This window comes from Aphanomyces astaci, assembly GCF_000520075.1.
Source record: "Aphanomyces astaci strain APO3 unplaced genomic scaffold supercont1.43, whole genome shotgun sequence".
NCBI classification, from domain to species: Eukaryota; Oomycota; class Saprolegniomycetes; order Saprolegniales; family Verrucalvaceae; genus Aphanomyces; species Aphanomyces astaci.
The window spans coordinates 381,323-400,324 of NW_009798306.1; the positions used below are offsets into that span (position 1 = coordinate 381,323).

General features: G+C 48.9%; 7 protein-coding genes across 7 annotated transcripts; 4 read left to right on the forward strand and 3 right to left on the reverse strand.

Moving 5' to 3' along the window:
• Positions 1-328: 328 nt before the first annotated feature.
• Positions 329-2,046, forward strand: H257_12876 (hypothetical protein; the record flags this gene model as incomplete). The annotated part of the gene is made up of 5 exons (XM_009840233.1): positions 329-396; positions 441-508; positions 685-745; positions 1,272-1,416; positions 1,999-2,046. The coding sequence occupies 5 exons, from the start codon at positions 329-331 to the stop codon at positions 2,044-2,046; spliced, it is 390 nt and encodes a 129-aa protein (XP_009838535.1).
• Positions 2,047-4,137: 2,091 nt separating this feature from the next.
• On the forward strand, positions 4,138-6,367 carry H257_12877 (hypothetical protein; the record flags this gene model as incomplete). The annotated part of the gene is made up of 10 exons (XM_009840234.1): positions 4,138-4,489; positions 4,546-4,616; positions 4,667-4,813; positions 4,889-4,989; positions 5,071-5,152; positions 5,256-5,429; positions 5,497-5,582; positions 5,728-5,864; positions 6,140-6,216; positions 6,332-6,367. 10 exons carry the CDS (start codon positions 4,138-4,140, stop codon positions 6,365-6,367), a joined length of 1,263 nt encoding a protein of 420 aa, XP_009838536.1.
• Positions 6,368-6,577: 210 nt separating this feature from the next.
• H257_12878 (hypothetical protein) lies at positions 6,578-10,764 on the reverse strand (the record flags this gene model as incomplete). The annotated part of the gene is made up of 9 exons (XM_009840235.1): positions 6,578-6,694; positions 6,753-6,961; positions 7,015-7,165; positions 7,240-8,440; positions 8,498-8,776; positions 9,030-9,595; positions 9,818-9,938; positions 10,026-10,526; positions 10,613-10,764. The coding sequence occupies 9 exons, from the start codon at positions 10,762-10,764 to the stop codon at positions 6,578-6,580; spliced, it is 3,297 nt and encodes a 1,098-aa protein (XP_009838537.1).
• A 442-nt stretch (positions 10,765-11,206) lies between these two features.
• Positions 11,207-12,189, forward strand: H257_12879 (hypothetical protein). The gene is made up of 2 exons (XM_009840236.1): positions 11,207-11,863; positions 11,920-12,189. The coding sequence occupies exons 1-2, from the start codon at positions 11,222-11,224 to the stop codon at positions 12,124-12,126; spliced, it is 849 nt and encodes a 282-aa protein (XP_009838538.1). The 5' UTR covers positions 11,207-11,221; the 3' UTR covers positions 12,127-12,189.
• A 1,501-nt stretch (positions 12,190-13,690) lies between these two features.
• H257_12880 (hypothetical protein) lies at positions 13,691-14,710 on the reverse strand. Its single transcript, XM_009840237.1, has one exon. The coding sequence runs from the start codon at positions 14,628-14,630 to the stop codon at positions 14,181-14,183; it is 450 nt and encodes a 149-aa protein (XP_009838539.1). The 5' UTR covers positions 14,631-14,710; the 3' UTR covers positions 13,691-14,180.
• Positions 14,711-14,718: 8 nt separating this feature from the next.
• On the reverse strand, positions 14,719-16,240 carry H257_12881 (hypothetical protein). Its single transcript, XM_009840238.1, has one exon. The coding sequence runs from the start codon at positions 16,207-16,209 to the stop codon at positions 14,857-14,859; it is 1,353 nt and encodes a 450-aa protein (XP_009838540.1). The 5' UTR covers positions 16,210-16,240; the 3' UTR covers positions 14,719-14,856.
• An 845-nt stretch (positions 16,241-17,085) lies between these two features.
• H257_12882 (hypothetical protein) lies at positions 17,086-18,712 on the forward strand. The gene has a single exon (XM_009840239.1). It carries the CDS (start codon positions 17,196-17,198, stop codon positions 18,546-18,548), a length of 1,353 nt encoding a protein of 450 aa, XP_009838541.1. The 5' UTR covers positions 17,086-17,195; the 3' UTR covers positions 18,549-18,712.
• Positions 18,713-19,002: the final 290 nt, after the last annotated feature.

The window sequence follows — 19,002 nt, forward strand, 5'->3', positions numbered from 1 at the left end:
GCAGTTACACGCCACATAGCATTAAAATGCCGAGAAAAGCTGTGTCTGAGGAAACGGCCTTGGCATTGCATACAGAACCACCAATTGCTGTGCTAACGTACCAAAAATGACAAAGTACTCAATATATCGTGTATGTAAGTTACAGTACGATACTGTGAAATAAAATCTTGTTGATGCTACTACAAGATGCAGGTCATAACTACAGTAATATGACACGAAAGTGAGGATAACGCTCTGAATTCGTATGTTTACTGTAAAGCTTTATATCCAAATTAAAGGTCGCACCTGAAGTGTCATTTACACAGGAGCACAGTGACAGCAAAACGACATGGCGGGAACTGGCGGTACGCGAGCGAAGACTGAGCCCACGACGCTTGATTTCAGCAAGGAAGTTAGGTGAGATGTCGGTATGTATCGATTGTGGTTGATATTGAACGTAGCTCCTCTGAAGTCGCAGCTCCGCAACCAGTTGTCATTGACCTGACGGAAATCTCGGATCCGCCAGCCAGTAGGAATGGAAGTATGGTTTGATGACCTCTCAGTAATACCAAGTGAAACGGTGCAAGTCGGTGAGGTGATGGCCTACTACTCGACATTTTATATCGCCAGGGACCCCCGCGGAAAACGTGAATCGCAAGGTGATGTCACGGCACACATGCGCCAACTAAATGTTGTTGTGCTTAGTCGTGCTCATCGACATTGACAGCGACGAAGAGCACTGCATAAAACTCAAGGATAAACCATGGTACGTTCCATTTTCGCTGAGATTGACTAATGAGGATCAGCGCACATGATATGGTAAAGCGCGTGAAGGATCGGAATGGCAACACGATCTTGGACAGCTTGCGGCGTAAAGTGTGCTCAAATAATTTGGTCCAAGGCGAGATTCGTGGGCTGACACCAGCAATAGAGTTGGTAGCCGCCATGAGAAATGTACGTGTGGTATTCGTCAATTTGTTTACCAACGTCGTCGTAGGTAATTCGCAATGCATATGCAGCAGTTCATGGCTCGTACGGAAAGTAGACACCAGCAGCAAGTCTATGCTTAAAAGTAAACTAACATGACAGATCTGTTTGTCAGCATGATTTGTTGGCATAACATAACACACATGACAACACAAACAACGCAGGACTGTATTTCTACATGATGCATGACACATGACTAAACATAAAACGCAGAAAACACTTGGTCCCGTATTCAAATAATATGGACCAAGTCTTTTCTGCCTATTACGTTCTCACCTGCTCATTTGTCGATTTCTTTCCATCAGGACAATGGTGAAGCTGCCGTCGCTCTTCCCACGTCATTGCGTGCCGCCTCGCAAACGAATCTACGCCCGACGGTACATGTTCCGAAGCACAAACAACGAAACATGGGGCTTCAACTTGAACCAAGACGGGACAGTCACACACGTCGTACATCAATCGCTCGCTTACCGAGCCGCTCAATCATCTGTGACGTGTGGAACAACAATGCCAATGTGTGGGACCCTCCTGACCCCCGCTTCTTTTTGGGCCAGCTGCTTCTCGTTATGAAAGTCGACCAGACGCAGGGCGGCAAACGTTGGACGGCGTATTTTGTTGCTCGCAATCGCCGGTACAAAGCAGACGCTATACAGATATACCGTGGCAGGTTGCACAGCGATTGAAGCGAAGTGTGTTTTACAGGCTTGAACGTGAATTCGATAAACATAATGATAAACATGAATGGAAGTCTGTTACATAGTCTTACGTGACACAATAGGTGGTTTCGCCATTGGGGGGCTCCCAAAACCTTCGCAATACACATTTTCAGTCACAATTTCGTCCGGATAAGCGCTTCATTTTAATCATGCCATCATTGATTGAGAGGGTTTTCACCGAGATGTGCTACCAAAACCGACACAAGACACAATAACAATGAAGTATTACTGGGTAAAAAGAAAAGTAATAAAGGATATGATCGGCTGAATTATTGGTGGTGCGTGGACAGTTCAGAAGAAATGCGTCTTGGTGTAGCTGGAGTTCCCTGGTGCCGCCGCCGCCGACTACGCAGGGTGCTGGTAGCTCATCGCCTCCGAGCATCTCTCAGAGAGCGGAACAAGATTAATGCTCGGTCACTACTCCAAGAACAAGTAGATTGTCCCTGGTACACTATATATGCAACACGTGACCCAGCCTCTTTCATCTCTACCGTGTCGTTGCCACCGGATGCATTTGATTGTCTGCTCGTCTTGTTTTCCGGTGAGTACGAACAACCCAGTAGACGTGGCAAAGGTGGTAGACCTCCGCGTGTTGTCCATGCGCATGCTGTTCTGGCGTAACGTAGAATGGCTAGCCACGTATGCGTTCCCTGAGAAATATTGTACTTCTTTATAGAGGTGAATTTGTGTGGTTAGATGACACAAATCACAATTCTGTGCAGACCACAAAATCGTCTCCACAAAATGTGTCGCGTATTTTTATTTGAAAAACAGAGGTTTTGTGACATCGACTCAAATTCATTGTGTAGGTTTTGGGAGTCCCCCATTGGTAACCTGCGTACTACGACTCAATTCGTCATCCAAATCTTCGTCAGTCATGGACGGCCGGTCTCCAAACCAATTTGTGGCGGTCAGACACTTTTGCTGCGCGATGACTCACTTTCGCTTGCTGGATGAGCGGCTCCGAGCCGGCGACGTATCAGTGGGGGGCAGCTGCTTCGACATGGCATTCCGTTTACCGTTTAGATGGGGTCGGGGTACACGAAATAACAAGTCATTTTCTAAAATGACTTGTTTATTAATACTATACGTGACGGATCTGTGATTTGCTGAATGATCTGTGATTTGCCGCGCTGCATTACCCAATAGAAATCAAGAATTGATACGATTGGATAAAATGTAAGCCTGCAACAACTAACACCTTCAAAAATTTGTGGTGGGAAATAGTACTAACTTAAAGAGGAGCTCGCATGTTTTCAAATTAAAATGCCGCCAAGAACGCCGTACTCGCCTGACGATGTGGCTAAAGCGATAGCAGACGTAGTCTCCAAGAACTGCAACATCCCTTCTGCTGCACAAGCGTATGCCATTCCTCAGCGAACCCTTCGCTTTCATGTGGCAAAGGCCAAAAGACCCAACGTCGCCTCCAAGTCCATGGGACCACAGCCGATGTTGCCCCTCCAATATGAAAACGACCTGGTGACCTGGATCTTGGCGATGGAGCGTGATGGTCATCCGGTTAACCGCACTCAAATCCTGGACAAGGCGGCCGCAATCCATGACATCGTACACGGCAGCAACACGCGATTTCGATTGCGTGTCGTGTGTGGTCGTCGTCAACAAAGGATGCCTCCATTGTGAATGGATTTGATTGCACTGGCTTGTGCCCACCATTCCTGGACAAAATGCTGAACCGTTTGTCCATTTTCAAGCCGTCTCAGGACGACTCAGTTGACATTGAAACCACGTGGCTCCAACGCAGTGCGATTGTGAGGAGTGATGTGCTCTTGCTACCCCCGCAGAAGAAAAAACGTGCTGCGAGGAAGACCTTGACTGTGAGCGGTAAGTTTATCACTGCCGATTACCATGCAATTCTCCAAAGTGAAGCTGCCGCTCGTCCCAAAGGCATTTAAGTGTGAAAGCGTGCACTTAATAATGCTTACATGTTAGAACGGAATACTGTTACGCTAAAGAGTTCTAAAGTTGAGGAAAAATTTGGCGTACCCCAGGACTCGAACCTGGGGCCCATCCACCACCGCCTCATCCTCTAACCGATTTGCTACGCGTCACAGGCTTGACTTATATGAGCATAGTATAAATGAAGTATAACCTGTAAAATATTATTACTGCATACATATAATATTTTTCTATAAATTAATAATTTTGTTTCATCGAAGCCTTAAAATTCCACTACTGAATACAAGGTTAAATTTCGGCAAATCACCGATCGCCTGTTTGAGCGCCTAACTTTATCATTTTATTTGCCCTGATTCAAACTCTTACACTTGATTTGTATTCGAACGATGAGAGAAAAAGCTCAAAAAGGCGAGTTCGGCACTGCAACTTTAAGCTCGAGATAATTTGAACGTTTTTATTTCTATTTAGTATTAAAATACTTACTCCCTTGGAATCCAATATTTGAACCAATCAAACCATTGACACTCGTGAAGGAATCATGAGTTTCGCGCCGCCGCCGGCTCCGGCGACGGCACTCCCGTCGGGTGGTCATGAAATTGGCAGGACAAACGTAAGTGAGCTCTTGGCACACAGTCAGGGCATCATGAGCTGGAGTGGATGTGGCCGGTACTTGGCAGTGGCGAAGGACACCCGGTTGTGCGTCCGCGACGTCACGATGAACTTGAGCATCGTGCAGTTGTTCACGTGTGTGGACCTGATTTCCGCGATACAGTGGGCGCCACACATCGAGACTGACTCCAATAGCGGGGATAGCATGCGGCTGATCTTTTGCGCCATGTACAAACGTGCAATCGTCCAAGTGTTTTCCATCTTGGATCCGTCATGGACATGTAATGAAGCTCTCAACCTTCCTTCCTTCGTTCCTCTCACTCTCGTCCTCTTCTAGGCAAGATTGCGGAAGGCATTTGCGGCCTCATTTCCGCCAAATGGACCCCCGACACGCGGCACATTATCACTGTAACGACCGTCCATCGCCATGCACATCTAGTGATCGTCCTTTCCGCTAGGTGTCCGACTTCCGCATCCACGCGACGGTGTGGTCCCTCGTCGACACGTCCAAGTACGTGATCCGTCACCCCAAACTCGGCGCTGAAGGCTTTGCATTCTCACCCGACGGCACGTACCTCGCCGTCGCCGAGCGCTCCGAGTGCAAGGTCCGCCGGGTGTCGTCTCTATGTATCTTTGTACATCATGGCTCAAATATGACACTGTTGCATGAACATGTATAGGATGCGATTGGCATTTATAACGTCGAGACGTGGGAACTCGCGCGGCACTTCGACACGGCCAGCTACGACATGGTGGAGCTGGCTTGGTCGATGGATGGCCGGTACGTTCAGATTCGGACTTGTATGATGATGGCTGAAAAGTGATACATAAAGTGATATTTATATATTTTGATACTATTTAGGGCAATTGTGGTGCGGGATACGTTTCTCGAGTATCGGGTGCTGTTTTACTCGATCGAGGGCGACCTCTTGCATCAATACGAGGTATTTTAATACCTTGGGACGAAAATATATACTACATATGTCACAAAATATGTGAAAAAATCTTTGTGTCGATATTATTATATTTATCAATATATATATGCAGGCATACCAGCATGCATTGGGTATCAAGAGCATGGCGTGGTCTCCGTCGGGCCAGTTCCTCGCATTGGGATCATTCGATGAGAAAGTTCGGCTCATGAGCCACATGCACTGGAAGTGCATTGCCGAACTGGACCACCCCACGTTCCTTCCGTCCACCAGCGCCAGTTCCAGCGTGGTTTGATATTCTTAAATCGCTCGATATATATATATATATATTTCTCATGATGGCGGTTTTGGCGTAGACCATCTATCGCCAAGACAAACGCTCGAGCGACTGGGTTGTGGAAGCGCCCCCCCACACCGTCACTTACGTGTCCCCAGACCCTTTGTACTGCTTGAATATATATATTCTACACTCGAACGACACTCTATATCAAACTTGATATATATATATATATATATTATGTATATGTATGTAGTATTCGTCTTGTTCTAGATGATGAATATATATATATATATATAATTCGGAGTAGAAAAGATGTGCCAAAGGTGGGCGTGGGGGTGCTGGCGTGGAGCCACGACGCAGCGTATTTGGCGTCCAAGAACGACGCGATGCCGTTTCACATTTGGATTTGGACGACGGACACGATGGCCTTGCATGCGCTGTTAGGTAGCTGAAAACCATGAATATTAATTTATATATTTGTATATTTATATATTATATATATAGTAGCAGCGTAGTGTTGGCTTTGGTCATGGCGACATATAATTGGACACAACGACCATGCGGGATGACTTGTATTGCGTTTATGATTCGTGAATATATCGAACGATATGTGTTTCTTGCAATCACATATTTCAATATATATATATATATATTCTGTTTTGATCTGGTCGTCATCATGCCTTACATAATATATATTATATTAATATATCTATATATAGTCAGCAGTGCCCCGATCAAAACCTTGCGGTGGAACCCGTCCAAGACGTCGCTGTCATTCGGGTGCGGTCATTCCAAGGTATAGTAGTCGTTCATCTATTCTATTAAATAAGTCCATTTCATCTATTCTATTAAATAAGTCCATTTCATCTATATTCTCCACTCCAGACACTCCAACTTTTATCTATGGTTAGGTCTGTTTCTGGACGCCAGACGGACTTACGTGGTAACAATGTCGGCAGTATGTGTCTATATGTGCTTCTAACGAGGGATGTGTGTTCTTGTATAGGTTGGATCTCCCCAATGGTAAGATGTATATGATGGCCAATATAGATATGATATACGCATTTTTGATATGGTTGTAGTCAAGGTGTTGGGTCTGCGATGGTCCCCTCGGGGCGACTTTGTTGTGGCGGTGGGTAAATCCGACTTTTGCCTTGTTAGCGTATGATAAACAGCCGATCTTGGGGGGTCACGACCACGTCTTCAGGGGGATTCACAAACACAAAAAAGAGTCCCCCGCCGCGGGACCGGTACAAGCCAATCACGAGCGTGTCCTGTCACACCAACCATGTAGTACTACTACTAGTACTACTACTATTGACGTAATCCCACCTGTTGCGTAATCATGTCTTGGACCAGTTGGCCGTACAAGACGCCCCAGCTGTGTTTGGGCACGGCCATCTGGTCGATCGCGCGCGTTTTCGATGTCGACTCGAACGCTGGCTCGCCCAAGATGAGCAAATGAAACAAGTCTACCATCGTCCCATACGAATTGCAACTGCCGAGCAACGCATCGAGAAAGTTGGCCACACACACTTTGCCTACGTTCGTGTACAGTATTCCAGTGTACGGTACAGTATTACATATACAGTACCTGCGGCGTACAGGGGGTGGCAGATGTTGTCGAGGGGGTCGTCTGCCCGGGACAGCACTTGCTTGGTCATGGCTTTGACGTGGCTTTCCATGTCGGCATCTTGGACTTTGATATGATCGTCTTTAAGGAACCGCAAACTGCTCGGTCGACTCTACACACAACATACGGTAAGAAGAACCATCTAGATAATACTAGTATATATCGATATATTTCGATATATCGTACGAGCTCAATGATCACCGTGGGGAGGGGAGCGTCCATGGGGCAGTTGATTTCGCACGCTTCGGTGATGAACCGATGCAGTGTGATGGCGTCCGTATCGATCATGTTTTGGTCCACAAAGTACTCTGTGGGCACGTGGTGCGGATGGCGTCCTCCTCCGTCGACGTCCTGCTGGCTCTGAGTACACGCGCTCATAATGACAATGCTCTTGGCGTAGTAGAGGCATGCTTCCCGGAGCACACTCTCGTGGAGGGGGGACCCGTGGATGTAGTAAACGTGGCCAAACATGGCGATACTCGCGTGTTGCTTTTCCGTGATCGGGACCTGGGAGATGACGACGATGGGCACGACGGGGGCCGAGTTGTCGCTGGCATTTTCGTCGGGGGGGGGGAGGGGGTCTGTGAGGCTGTACGTCGACTGGTTGGCGCGGGGCACGCCCGGTCGCAGCGGCGCCACAAAGTCGTGCAGCATGTTGGGCATCCCGCAGAGGATGATGTGGTTGGACAGGTCCGCGGGGATGCGCTCGTTGTGAAACGCCATGTAACTGATTGATAGTTTCTTGCCGTGGGATGCGGCTTTGTGAGGCGACGGGGGACAAGTAGGTGGATGGGGCTCCATGGGACTGGCGGGGGATACGTCCGTCCGTGGCAACGATGTGGGGGTGCAGATGCTCAGGGGTCGTTCGAGTTGCACGGGGGCGAGGGGGGCGTGGCGGAGTGGGTGGGGGCACTCGTGAGTTGCTTGTGCTGTGGTGGGGATAACGTCACTCAAAGAAGGATGGGCGACTTTGCCGATCCCTGGTATTGCCGTTGTCGACAAGGCGAGGGGAGTAGTCGTTTTGTGCGTGACTTGAGCATGGGAATTGACTGGAGGGGGAGAAGAAGCTAGTGGCGGGTTATCCTCGTGTGGAACGTAGGCAACCACCACCTCTTCCTCTTCGTCCCCCCCTTCGTCATGATGCTTGTCGTCCGATGGGCCTGTGCACGGCACGATCTGCGACGATGTGAACGGTCGCGTGTGTGGGGGTGATTTCATCACGTCATCGGTTTTAGCCAGGGCGTAGCGCAACGTGCGCCTGGTTTGACCACTGGACAAGCTCATGGACTTGCGCATGAGCTCCCGGGTCGTTCGAAGGCGCCCGCTGAGCGTCCCGCCTTGCCACGCGTCGGAAATCGCAGCAAACTCTGAAATCCAGTGCTGGTACCTACCACACATCGTCACACATGAGCACATCCAACATATTGAAAGGAGTTTGTCCTACTTTTGCAGCGTATACAACGACAAGCCTTCGAGCCACCGCGAACAGTCGGGGGTTTTGGACAAGATTAGCACCGTGTGCGACTTGCGAAGGCGAAGTTTGGATGGAAACAGGTGGAACTTGTCCAAGTTGTCCGTCACCCCCAGTAGGATCACGTGGTACTCGCAGTACATGATGAGCGTGAGCGTGGCCATGCTCATCATGCCTTGCAAGTACGTGGGGACGTGCGCTTCGTACACGTCGTGCGCACACCCATGGAGAAATTCCGATGTCCACAGGCCGCTAGAACATCATCATGATCGATCATTCTCACAACATCCCAGATAAACAAGCCATACTCAAATCGATTCGACTCCTAAGCCAATCAAAACTCACATTCTAGTTAATTTCTGCTAATCCAAACGTTTGAACTGGACTCTGCCCCTCAATATTGGAACCATATTTATATACTAAACTTTGTATCGTATAGTTTGTACAAGCTTAAATTGGATGAAATACAAGTCCAAAATTGGGTGAAAAAATGCCCAATAGTTACCTGGTTTTGTAAAACGGTCGAAATGTAAACAGAATGTTGCACACGAGAGCGCACAGCCCAGGAATGACACACGACTTGGCGAGCAAGCCCATCTTGAGCTGGTCCACACACACAATGTTGCTCGCGCCAGACAAGTGCACGTGACGGATGTTGTCTGTCTTGAGCACTTGGACAAACAGCGGCACGCGCTTGGTGTGGTGGCGGAGGGAAATCGTAAGCAGGTTGGACGCTGTGTCGCTACGGTCGCCGTCGGTCGAGAGTTTGTTGAGCAGGACAAAGCACAGTCGCGCGTTGGCTGCCCCCGCGCGCTTGAGGTCCGAGTCCAGCATGGCGCTGCCTTGGAGGTACACGACTCGCTGCTCGTACGCGCTGTTGAGGAGGATGCGCTTGAGGTTGTGGGAGGGCAGCCCTGGACACAAGATCACGACTTTGTCCTTCCAGTTCATGTTGTTTGGGTGCAGGAATTGGCGGAGGAAAAAGTCCAACGCACTCGAATTCACTTCGCCACAGATGAGAATGTGCGGATTCTTTTCCTTTTTGGCCGTGAACGATTTGTCGTATTCGGTCTAGCATCAATCAGTTCATGGAGTAAAACATGAAGATTGTATATGTATATTTTATATATATATTCATAAAATATACATGACATAAAGTATCAATATATATATATATATATAGATGTACCTCTCGACTTAGAATGTATATGTATATTTTATACTCAGAGTATATATATTCATAAAATATACATGACATAAAGTATCAATATATATATATATATATAGATGTACCTCTCGACTGAGAATGTCGCTGTACCGACTAATCTGTAGCGGGAGCAGAATGCCCGTCGAAAAGATCAAAAAGATCACACACACTTTGCCGCTGCGGGTCTTGGGTGCAATGTCGCCATATCTGAAACGATATATATATATATTATATTTATATATATATTATATATATATATATATGAAAGATATGGGGGGAGGATAGGTACGGTACCCGAGGGTGGCAATGGTGATCACGACAAAGTAACATGCGTTGTAGATCTCGAGGCTTTGGCAGTTCTTGCCTTGGACGTCGCCAGGGCCGCAGCTCTCGACGGCTTGGATCACGCCTGCCGAGCACACGATGATTGACATGACCGTGAGAAAGAGGACGCCGCCTTGCCGCCCCTTGGCAGTCTTGGAAAACACGAGCAACCGGTACGCGCGCAGGAAGCGCAGTGCGCGGAGGGTCTTCATGGCGCTGGCTTTGGACCGGAACTCTTCGTTCGCTTCGAACAGCACCTCCAACCACTGGGGTAAGATCGTAACGAGGTCCACGAGTGCAAACGGACTGAGGAAGAATATTCGACGGCTGTCGGCGGCGTACAGTCGCATGATGTAGTCCAGCGAGAAGAAGATGCCGATCACCCACTGCAGCATGATAAGTTCGTACGATTCCAAGTTGGGACTGAACTCGAGCCAATTCTGGGAAAAGTACACGATCGTCACCAATAGACTACACACGTACGAAGAGTTAGGACACGGTAGAGAGGAATTGGGTGGTGGGTTGGTTGGTCCAGGATAGGAGCTTGATGTACATACCCGAGAAACACTTGAAAGATGTCAATGCTCAGCGCAAGCACGGAATTGTCGATGTTCCGACCAATCCACTTGCGTAAGGTTTCCCCTCGCATTCGTGTCTTGACGAGCTTCCTCAGATGCGTCTTCAGGACAGACCCCGCGCGACGGCACATGTCTCGTGCTCGTTGGAGAAGCACCATTCGTCCCGTCGTCGCCCGCCACTGTCGATTGCAATGTTTCGAACAGACACACGAATTCGGATAACCATCCGGATACAACAATCCCGCGACCTTTCGACATTGACGTACGTATCATCGATATGTTGACAGTTCTTCATTACGAGTGCGTCATTCCTGATCTGAACGCCACGGAATTGCCATGTCAGAAGAGTGGTGCCAGCGCTGCCCTCGATCGCATCTTGATGGCTTTCCATTTCCCTCGCTGCGGAAGTTTTACAGTACAGTGTTATTAATAGCTGTAAGTTTGATTGTATTAATATACACATCATTTATTGTTGGTAATAAAGCATCATTTACTTAATTGGAGGTAGAATAACGTCCGGTAAATTAGGATGTTTTATCCGGTTGATTCAAATTTTCAATTTTGCAAATCATACGAGGTGCAAACACCATGACCGCCGACGCATCGGGACATGCGATGACAACGCGACTCTCTGCCAACGCTCAGCAAAACCGGAAGCCACCATCGACGCATATGTCGAGCGCACCACTAGGCGCATTGCGTATGAAGAACTCCCGCCTTGCAACGACAACAGGGAAATCTGCCCTTCCAACTCGAGGCTTGGTCGTCCAGAAGAAGCGGGCACTGACAATCCCGATCAGCCCCAATTTTTCGAAACCTCGCGTGTCTACCGTCCGAAAGCCGTACCAGCCTACCGTAGCAGCTCCCATTCCTCGACCGTCCAAGGCTCCACAGAAAAAGCGAGCACTGACAGTCCCCGTGAGCCCCAATCTGTCCAAATCACGGTTTCCAGTTACTAAACCACCCCTTCCCTTACGCGAAAAAGTCAAACCCAAGCAATGGAACACCCCCCTGAAGCGAACGTTGACGCAACCAAGGACACCCAAATTCACCAAGCGACCCGTGCGACGAACGTCCGAGCGTCTAAGTGCCACGTCGAAGGAGCTGCTTGAAATCGAAGCGAAGCGACAAGACGTCATGCTCGAACGTCGCAAAACCCAGCAATACCATCAAGTCACCCAGGGACTTCGCAATTCTGGCGATGCCAACGGAAAAACCAAGTTCCGCATGGTACGTACCTTCGTTGCTTGTAGCAAGCGCCATGGGTTGTTCATGGCCTTTTGTAGACGTTGCGGTCGGCGGGCGTGATTGGCGTCCCTGCCATCCGCCGCCCCAAGTTGACTTCGTTCCGAGAGTTCCACTTCTCAACTGACTCACGAGCCTTAGTGAAGCAGACGAAGGAATCGCTCAAGCGCAAAATGGCACCAGCCCCTGTGTCCAGCTCCCCCGGGCGTCCCACTCAGCGCCGAAGGATCACTGGAAAACAGCATTAATCTGTTAACTTTAGCATACATAATTGATCTAACGTAAAAAACCAGTTTAAGATAACTTTTTTGGGGGCAAAATGGACATAACTTTTGAGTCCGTTACGATATTCGAGTTTAGAGTAGTGATAATACTACTGTACACTAGACGCACCGCTTTCACTGTATACTGTACAATCCCGATGTTCATTGTAATCGAACTATCAGTTTACCCGATCTACTTCATAGGAAAATTTGTCACTTCTAAGCATATTGTAACTTGCATTTTGAAAACCAATTTTATCTTGAAGTAGTTATGTATGTGTCGTAGCATTGAAATTCAGTGTTTAGGGGAAGTAGTTAGAACGGGCTAAATATATTTTACACAAGGTTATTGTTTGATAGAGTAAATATTTCTGTTGTGGAAGTACGTCCACCGAGTTTAACACTCGACACAACCACAGATCCAACCCAATGTGGCCGGTGTCGACAAGGATACTTCAAACCCAATCTTGAATGACTACTATGAACGACTTTTACGCTGTTTGGCGTTTCATATATGCGACGTTAGCATTACTGGTATATGACAAAGGTTTTGACTCGAACAAATAACGAGGTGTGATTGGACATTACTTAAGTACTTCGAGGTACAATGTTATCCTAAATTGGTTAACAGTAAGTTAACTGTAAACTGGTTTTTTACGTACTCACAGTGAAGAAATACCGTACAGTAATGTGAAAAATAACGTGAAACTATAGTACTACTAATAGTTGGCTTATTAATACTCCGGAGTACTGTTTTGACAAGTGATAGTACTACACCATTTTTCGTTTAGTTCAGGTTATTTCGGGTATATTTCGTCCAACGCACAACTGATTCACGCCATGTGCGTTTTGTTCGCCAAGCATTCAATATATTTCGTCCAGACCCTACTTCGTTTCATTATATTTCGACTGATCTCCGTTATATGTCACCCCACAGCCGGTATATTTCACACATTGTTCAATATATTTCAAATGATGTTCCATCTTTTTCGATAAATCGACGCATTAATCGACGGAACGAAGTAGCAAATGAAATTTTTGAAAAACATTTCGATCAATCAAATCACAGGCGTATCCGGTGCATCGCCAAGCTTCTCCATTTCACAAAGAGTTCAACGTTGTATCGGACAGGAGTCACAGTGAGTACATTTAGTTTAAGTAAAATGTCGCTCGACGATTTCAGGTGGATTTGACGTCGTTCGTCGAATCTACAATATCAATTTTACCTCGAAAGCACAATCCTTCAGTATCTACTCCGGAGTATGATTTAGACAAGTATCCACCACCTGCGATTTACTTAATTTGCTTCGAAAATCGAAATAGATGAAACATCATTTGAAATATATTGAACAATGTGTGAAATATACCGCCTGGGGGTGACATACGAGAGGGTCTGGACGAAATAATTGGCGAACATAACGCACATGGCGTGAATCAATTGTGTGCCGGACGAAATATACCGGAAATAACCTGAACTTAAACGAAAAATGATGTAGATGGAGAATGTAGGTCTTTCTTTATCGAAGGGTAGAAAGATCGCATTTGGCTCGAAATGGGGGGATCCAACCCACTTTGCATTGGATGGGCAGGTCAGTACCCAAGAAGCAACCAAAGTCGTCTCGCCAGCACTCGATCCTTATGTACACGCTTGGGTTCTTCATTCCAGTGTTGGTCGTTCTTGCGGCGCTGATGTCGTCCGAAAGGTCGAGTCAACTTGTGGTCGGTGCCAAGGTCGACAGGACAACGTCAACAGTGCATTCCGCGGACAAGGCAAATCGACCGAGCGAAGTCGCCACGCCAAAGTTCTCGGACGTCCAGCGCCATGCTGTGAAGCATTTGCAAAAGGCCCTGGGTCATTTCGAGGCCCAGAAATGGCCTCTGGTGCTCGAGGAGTGTGAAAAGGCGATCCAAATTGATCCGGACATGGTGTTTGCCCACGCTCTGATGGGCAATGCGTTGAATGTCATGATGCAATGGCAACAAGCTGCAAACAGCTGGCGAAAGGCCACTGAGCTCGACCCAACGTCGTCCGAATTCTACTACCATTTGGGGTTTGCCTTGTCGCAGCATGCCCAGGACCAAGTGAACAACCAGCGCAAGTTTGCACTGAGCAACGATGCCATTTCGAGCTTTGAGCGGTATTTGATCCTCGTCGAGAACGACCCTGAAGCCACCCAGTCCCAGATGTCCCTCGCCCACGCCAACCTTGGGTCCATGTACAAGGCCAACAAACTGCGGGAAAAGCAGGTGCTGGCCCTGGAACACTTTGAGGCGGCCGCGACACTGGACCCGACCAACGAACTCGCGTACTTTAACATTGGGCTCATGTACGCTGAAAAGTACGAGAAGACCCCCGATGAATCGTTCATGGAGCGCGCGGTGCAAAGCATCGAGCGCGCCGTGGAACTGGACCCGAAGAACAAGCAGTACCGAGCCATCCGCGACGCCCTCGTGGGCAAGGCCAGCCCCGCCGAGCTCATGGCAGTCATGCAAAACGTATAACTCAGTCAAAATATTAGATTGTCAGTCACAAAATCCATGAATCGAGAATTCGATTTTGCAAACTTCATCTCAAACGTGCCTTCAAATGTGTTCCATTATTAAGGGGCTGGTTAGGGTTAACGTTAACGTAACATTAAGCTCAACTTCTGAGATAGAGATGGGCTAGATAGAATACAGCCAGGGTTTCAATTAAATACAACCGTACAACGGTTCTTAGACGCCGACTTGGACATCCTTCATTTGCACGAACGAGTCGCGCGTGTCCTTGTCTTCGTCGAGCAGCTTGTTCTTGAACTCTTCGTCCATCACTTCGCTGCCCTCGTTGTTGTCGAACATGCAAAACCACGTCAAGACGATCGTGGCGAGTGAAATGCCGGCAAACGTGTAGAACGCGCCGTCGTAGCCAAAGCTGGGATCCTTGACCCACAGCGAAAACCCGTACGAACCAATGGACGCGCCGGCCTTGCCCATCGCCGCAGAGAACCCGTGGCACGAACTGCGGATCGCCGTCGGGTACATCTCCGTGGGCATCACGAACGTCGACATGTTGGGCCCAAAGTTGGAAAAGAACAGCGTCAACCCAAACAGAATCACAAACAACCACGCCGTCTGCTTGATGTCGTCCCACCAAATCGCCAGCACCAAAAAGATGATGGTCATAACTGTCAACCCCTGCAGCTGGATCAACTTGCGCCCCATCTTGTTGATGAAAAACACGGCCGTGTAGTACCCCGGCAACGCCACGAGCGCAATGAGCAAGTTTTGCAGCGCGATGGTCTTGAGGTCGCTCTGGGCCCCCACCACGGACAAGATGCTCGCGCTAAACAGGTTTTGCGCGTAAAAGACAATGTCGAACAGAAACCACGTGCCGGCCGTGCCCAGCAAACTCTTGCCATAGTGCTTCAAGATGAACGACCACCGCACCTTGGCCACGTGCACGTTACCCGCCAACATGTTCTTGTACCCGTCCGTTTCTTCGGCCGTGATGCGAAAGTACACGAGGAACAACGCAGGCAAGACCCCGAACCCAAACAAGACGCGCCACATCACTTCCAAGTCGTGCGCGTTGTCTTGCAGGACGTTCACCATGAGCAGCCCCAGCAGCGACGCAGTGGTGAAGCCCACCCCCTGCAGCGAAAACGTCAGTGCCACGCGGCGGTTGCGGTCTTGGGGCGACGTCGCGTCCTCGGACGACGACGCAGCCGCCAGTGGGTACTCGCCCCCGATGCCAAACCCCAGCAGACCGCGAGCCAGCACCAAAAACCACAGCGTGTTGATGGCAGAGCCGCCGTACGCCGCCGCACACAAGATACCACCCACGATCAGCAACGCGCACGTCGCGACCATGCAGTTCTTGCGGCCGTAAATGTCCCCCAACACCCCAAACGCCAGCTGGCCCAGCACCGCACCGATCAGCGCCGCCGCCGACACGTTCGACTTCATGCGGGCATCGTACACGCTCGTCGTGTACTGGTGCTCGAGAATCACGTTGATGATGTTGATCACGGACAAATCGTACGCGTCGTTGAAGAACCCGAGGCCGCGGAGGAAGAACTTGTTGATCATCGAGCTCGACCTGTCAAATGCAATTGTGTTGAGAGGTGATACGGACTTGGTTTTCGTAAATGTTGTACTGTACAGTACTAGTGCACAAGTACGTCGGATGTACCGAAACCAGAACGAATGGCTGGCGATGTTTCGAATTGATCGTAGATTCGTCGTACATATGATTCGAATCTCATTGAAATAACGCTCGGATGTGTAGTCGGAACTTGTGTTCTGAAATTTCGACCAGATGTGGATGTGAGGGCGTTATACTGATCGCTCGGAAAAGCAGGTCTAAGCTAACAAGTAGGTAAAGCCCAAGAGAACATACATGTCGGATACAGTGCTGTAAGTTACTTGTCAAGTGGTGGTGGTTTGCAGTGATAAGACTGGTCTGCATTGTAGTCCTACACAGTACACATAGGCAAATTGACGTGAAATATCCTAACATATTCACAAGTCAGTCGTCGCACCATGCGAATAAAGTCACCCAGAGCTCACCCAACAAGGATCCTTGAAGATGTATCCAAGAATTGATCTTGAAACTCGTTCCTGTTAATTTACCCCATCCGATAATATTAAACGTAGGTACTGATCTGGAATGTCCCTGTTGTGGTTGGTTTGCCATACTAGTTAGTAGGAACGAAATCTATGCAAGAGGACCCAGTGGCGGCTCGTTCGATTCAAAATCCCAGATGGCCACAGTCCTGATTTTTTGGTTTCCCGTCGAAATAACCATCATCGCAAATGGCAATATGAAACGTTCAGAGGCAAAAACAGAACTCCTCCCGGATTATACCGGTAACCGACTATTCAAGTCACAATTCGGGATAACTTCAGCAAGATCCTCTGGATCCACATGAAAGTTCAGCCAACCAATTCGACAAACACAAAAACGGTCCACGAGATTCCCTCGTACAAGACCCAATACACTTTTGCATCTTCGATGTATCAAGGACAAGTGCCAGGTCCTTGCCATCACAATTGCATTTGACAGGTCGAGCTCGATGATCAACAAGTTCTTCCTCCGCGGCCTCGGGTTCTTCAACGACGCGTACGATTTGTCCGTGATCAACATCATCAACGTGATTCTCGAGCACCAGTACACGACGAGCGTGTACGATGCCCGCATGAAGTCGAACGTGTCGGCGGCGGCGCTGATCGGTGCGGTGCTGGGCCAGCTGGCGTTTGGGGTGTTGGGGGACATTTACGGCCGCAAGAACTGCATGGTCGCGACGTGCGCGTTGCTGATCGTGGGTGGTATCTTGTGTGCGGCGGCGTACGGCGGCTCTGCCATCAACACGCTGTGGTTTTTGGTGCTGGCTCGCGGTCTGCTGGGGTTTGGCATCGGGGGCGAGTACCCACTGGCGGCTGCGTCGTCGTCCGAGGACGCGACGTCGCCCCAAGACCGCAACCGCCGCGTGGCACTGACGTTTTCGCTGCAGGGGGTGGGCTTCACCACTGCGTCGCTGCTGGGGCTGCTCATGGTGAACGTCCTGCAAGACAACGCGCACGACTTGGAAGTGATGTGGCGCGTCTTGTTTGGGTTCGGGGTCTTGCCTGCGTTGTTCCTCGTGTACTTTCGCATCACGGCCGAAGAAACGGACGGGTACAAGAACATGTTGGCGGGTAACGTGCACGTGGCCAAGGTGCGGTGGTCGTTCATCTTGAAGCACTATGGCAAGAGTTTGCTGGGCACGGCCGGCACGTGGTTTCTGTTCGACATTGTCTTTTACGCGCAAAACCTGTTTAGCGCGAGCATCTTGTCCGTGGTGGGGGCCCAGAGCGACCTCAAGACCATCGCGCTGCAAAACTTGCTCATTGCGCTCGTGGCGTTGCCGGGGTACTACACGGCCGTGTTTTTCATCAACAAGATGGGGCGCAAGTTGATCCAGCTGCAGGGGTTGACAGTTATGACCATCATCTTTTTGGTGCTGGCGATTTGGTGGGACGACATCAAGCAGACGGCGTGGTTGTTTGTGATTCTGTTTGGGTTGACGCTGTTCTTTTCCAACTTTGGGCCCAACATGTCGACGTTCGTGATGCCCACGGAGATGTACCCGACGGCGATCCGCAGTTCGTGCCACGGGTTCTCTGCGGCGATGGGCAAGGCCGGCGCGTCCATTGGTTCGTACGGGTTTTCGCTGTGGGTCAAGGATCCCAGCTTTGGCTACGACGGCGCGTTCTACACGTTTGCCGGCATTTCACTCGCCACGATCGTCTTGACGTGGTTTTGCATGTTCGACAACAACGAGGGCAGCGAAGTGATGGACGAAGAGTTCAAGAACAAGCTGCTCGACGAAGACAAGGACACGCGCGACTCGTTCGTGCAAATGAAGGATGTCCAAGTCGGCGTCTAAGAACCGTTGTACGGTTGTATTTAATTGAACCGTTGTACGGTTGTATTTAATTGAAACCCTGGCTGTATTCTATCTAGCCCATCTCTATCTCAGAAGTTGAGCTTAATGTTACGTTAACGTTAACCCTAACCAGCCCCTTAATAATGGAACACATTTGAAGGCACGTCAAATTGTGGTCAACTGCATGGTATTCACGCGATAAGTGCAAATTCGAAAGCTTGACTACTAAAACTCTCTAGTTTTGACAACGCTCACAGTCAATTCAAAAGTGATTCATATTATTTGCTAGTTAGGTACTCTATAAGCTTATTGGAAAAGCACCAATCACAGAGCAAACCTCTGAATATGTATACTCATAGCCATACAACACCGAAGGTTAAAATAATACAGTACGTCAACAATTGGCACACCACTTTATAGAGGTATACTATTGGTACAGTAGCATACTAGTATA

Bases quoted from the DNA above. Each gene is read 5' to 3' on its own strand.
- H257_12879 (XM_009840236.1), top strand. From the start codon at position 11,222: ATGACCGCCGACGCATCGGGACATGCGATGACAACGCGACTCTCTGCC. The intron at 11,864-11,919 runs GTACGTACCTTC...GGCCTTTTGTAG, and splicing joins GAAAAACCAAGTTCCGCATG to ACGTTGCGGTCGGCGGGCGT.
- H257_12881 (XM_009840238.1), bottom strand. From the start codon at position 16,209: ATGATCAACAAGTTCTTCCTCCGCGGCCTCGGGTTCTTCAACGACGCG.
- H257_12880 (XM_009840237.1), bottom strand. From the start codon at position 14,630: ATGACTGCCATGAGCTCGGCGGGGCTGGCCTTGCCCACGAGGGCGTCG.
- H257_12882 (XM_009840239.1), top strand. From the start codon at position 17,196: ATGATCAACAAGTTCTTCCTCCGCGGCCTCGGGTTCTTCAACGACGCG.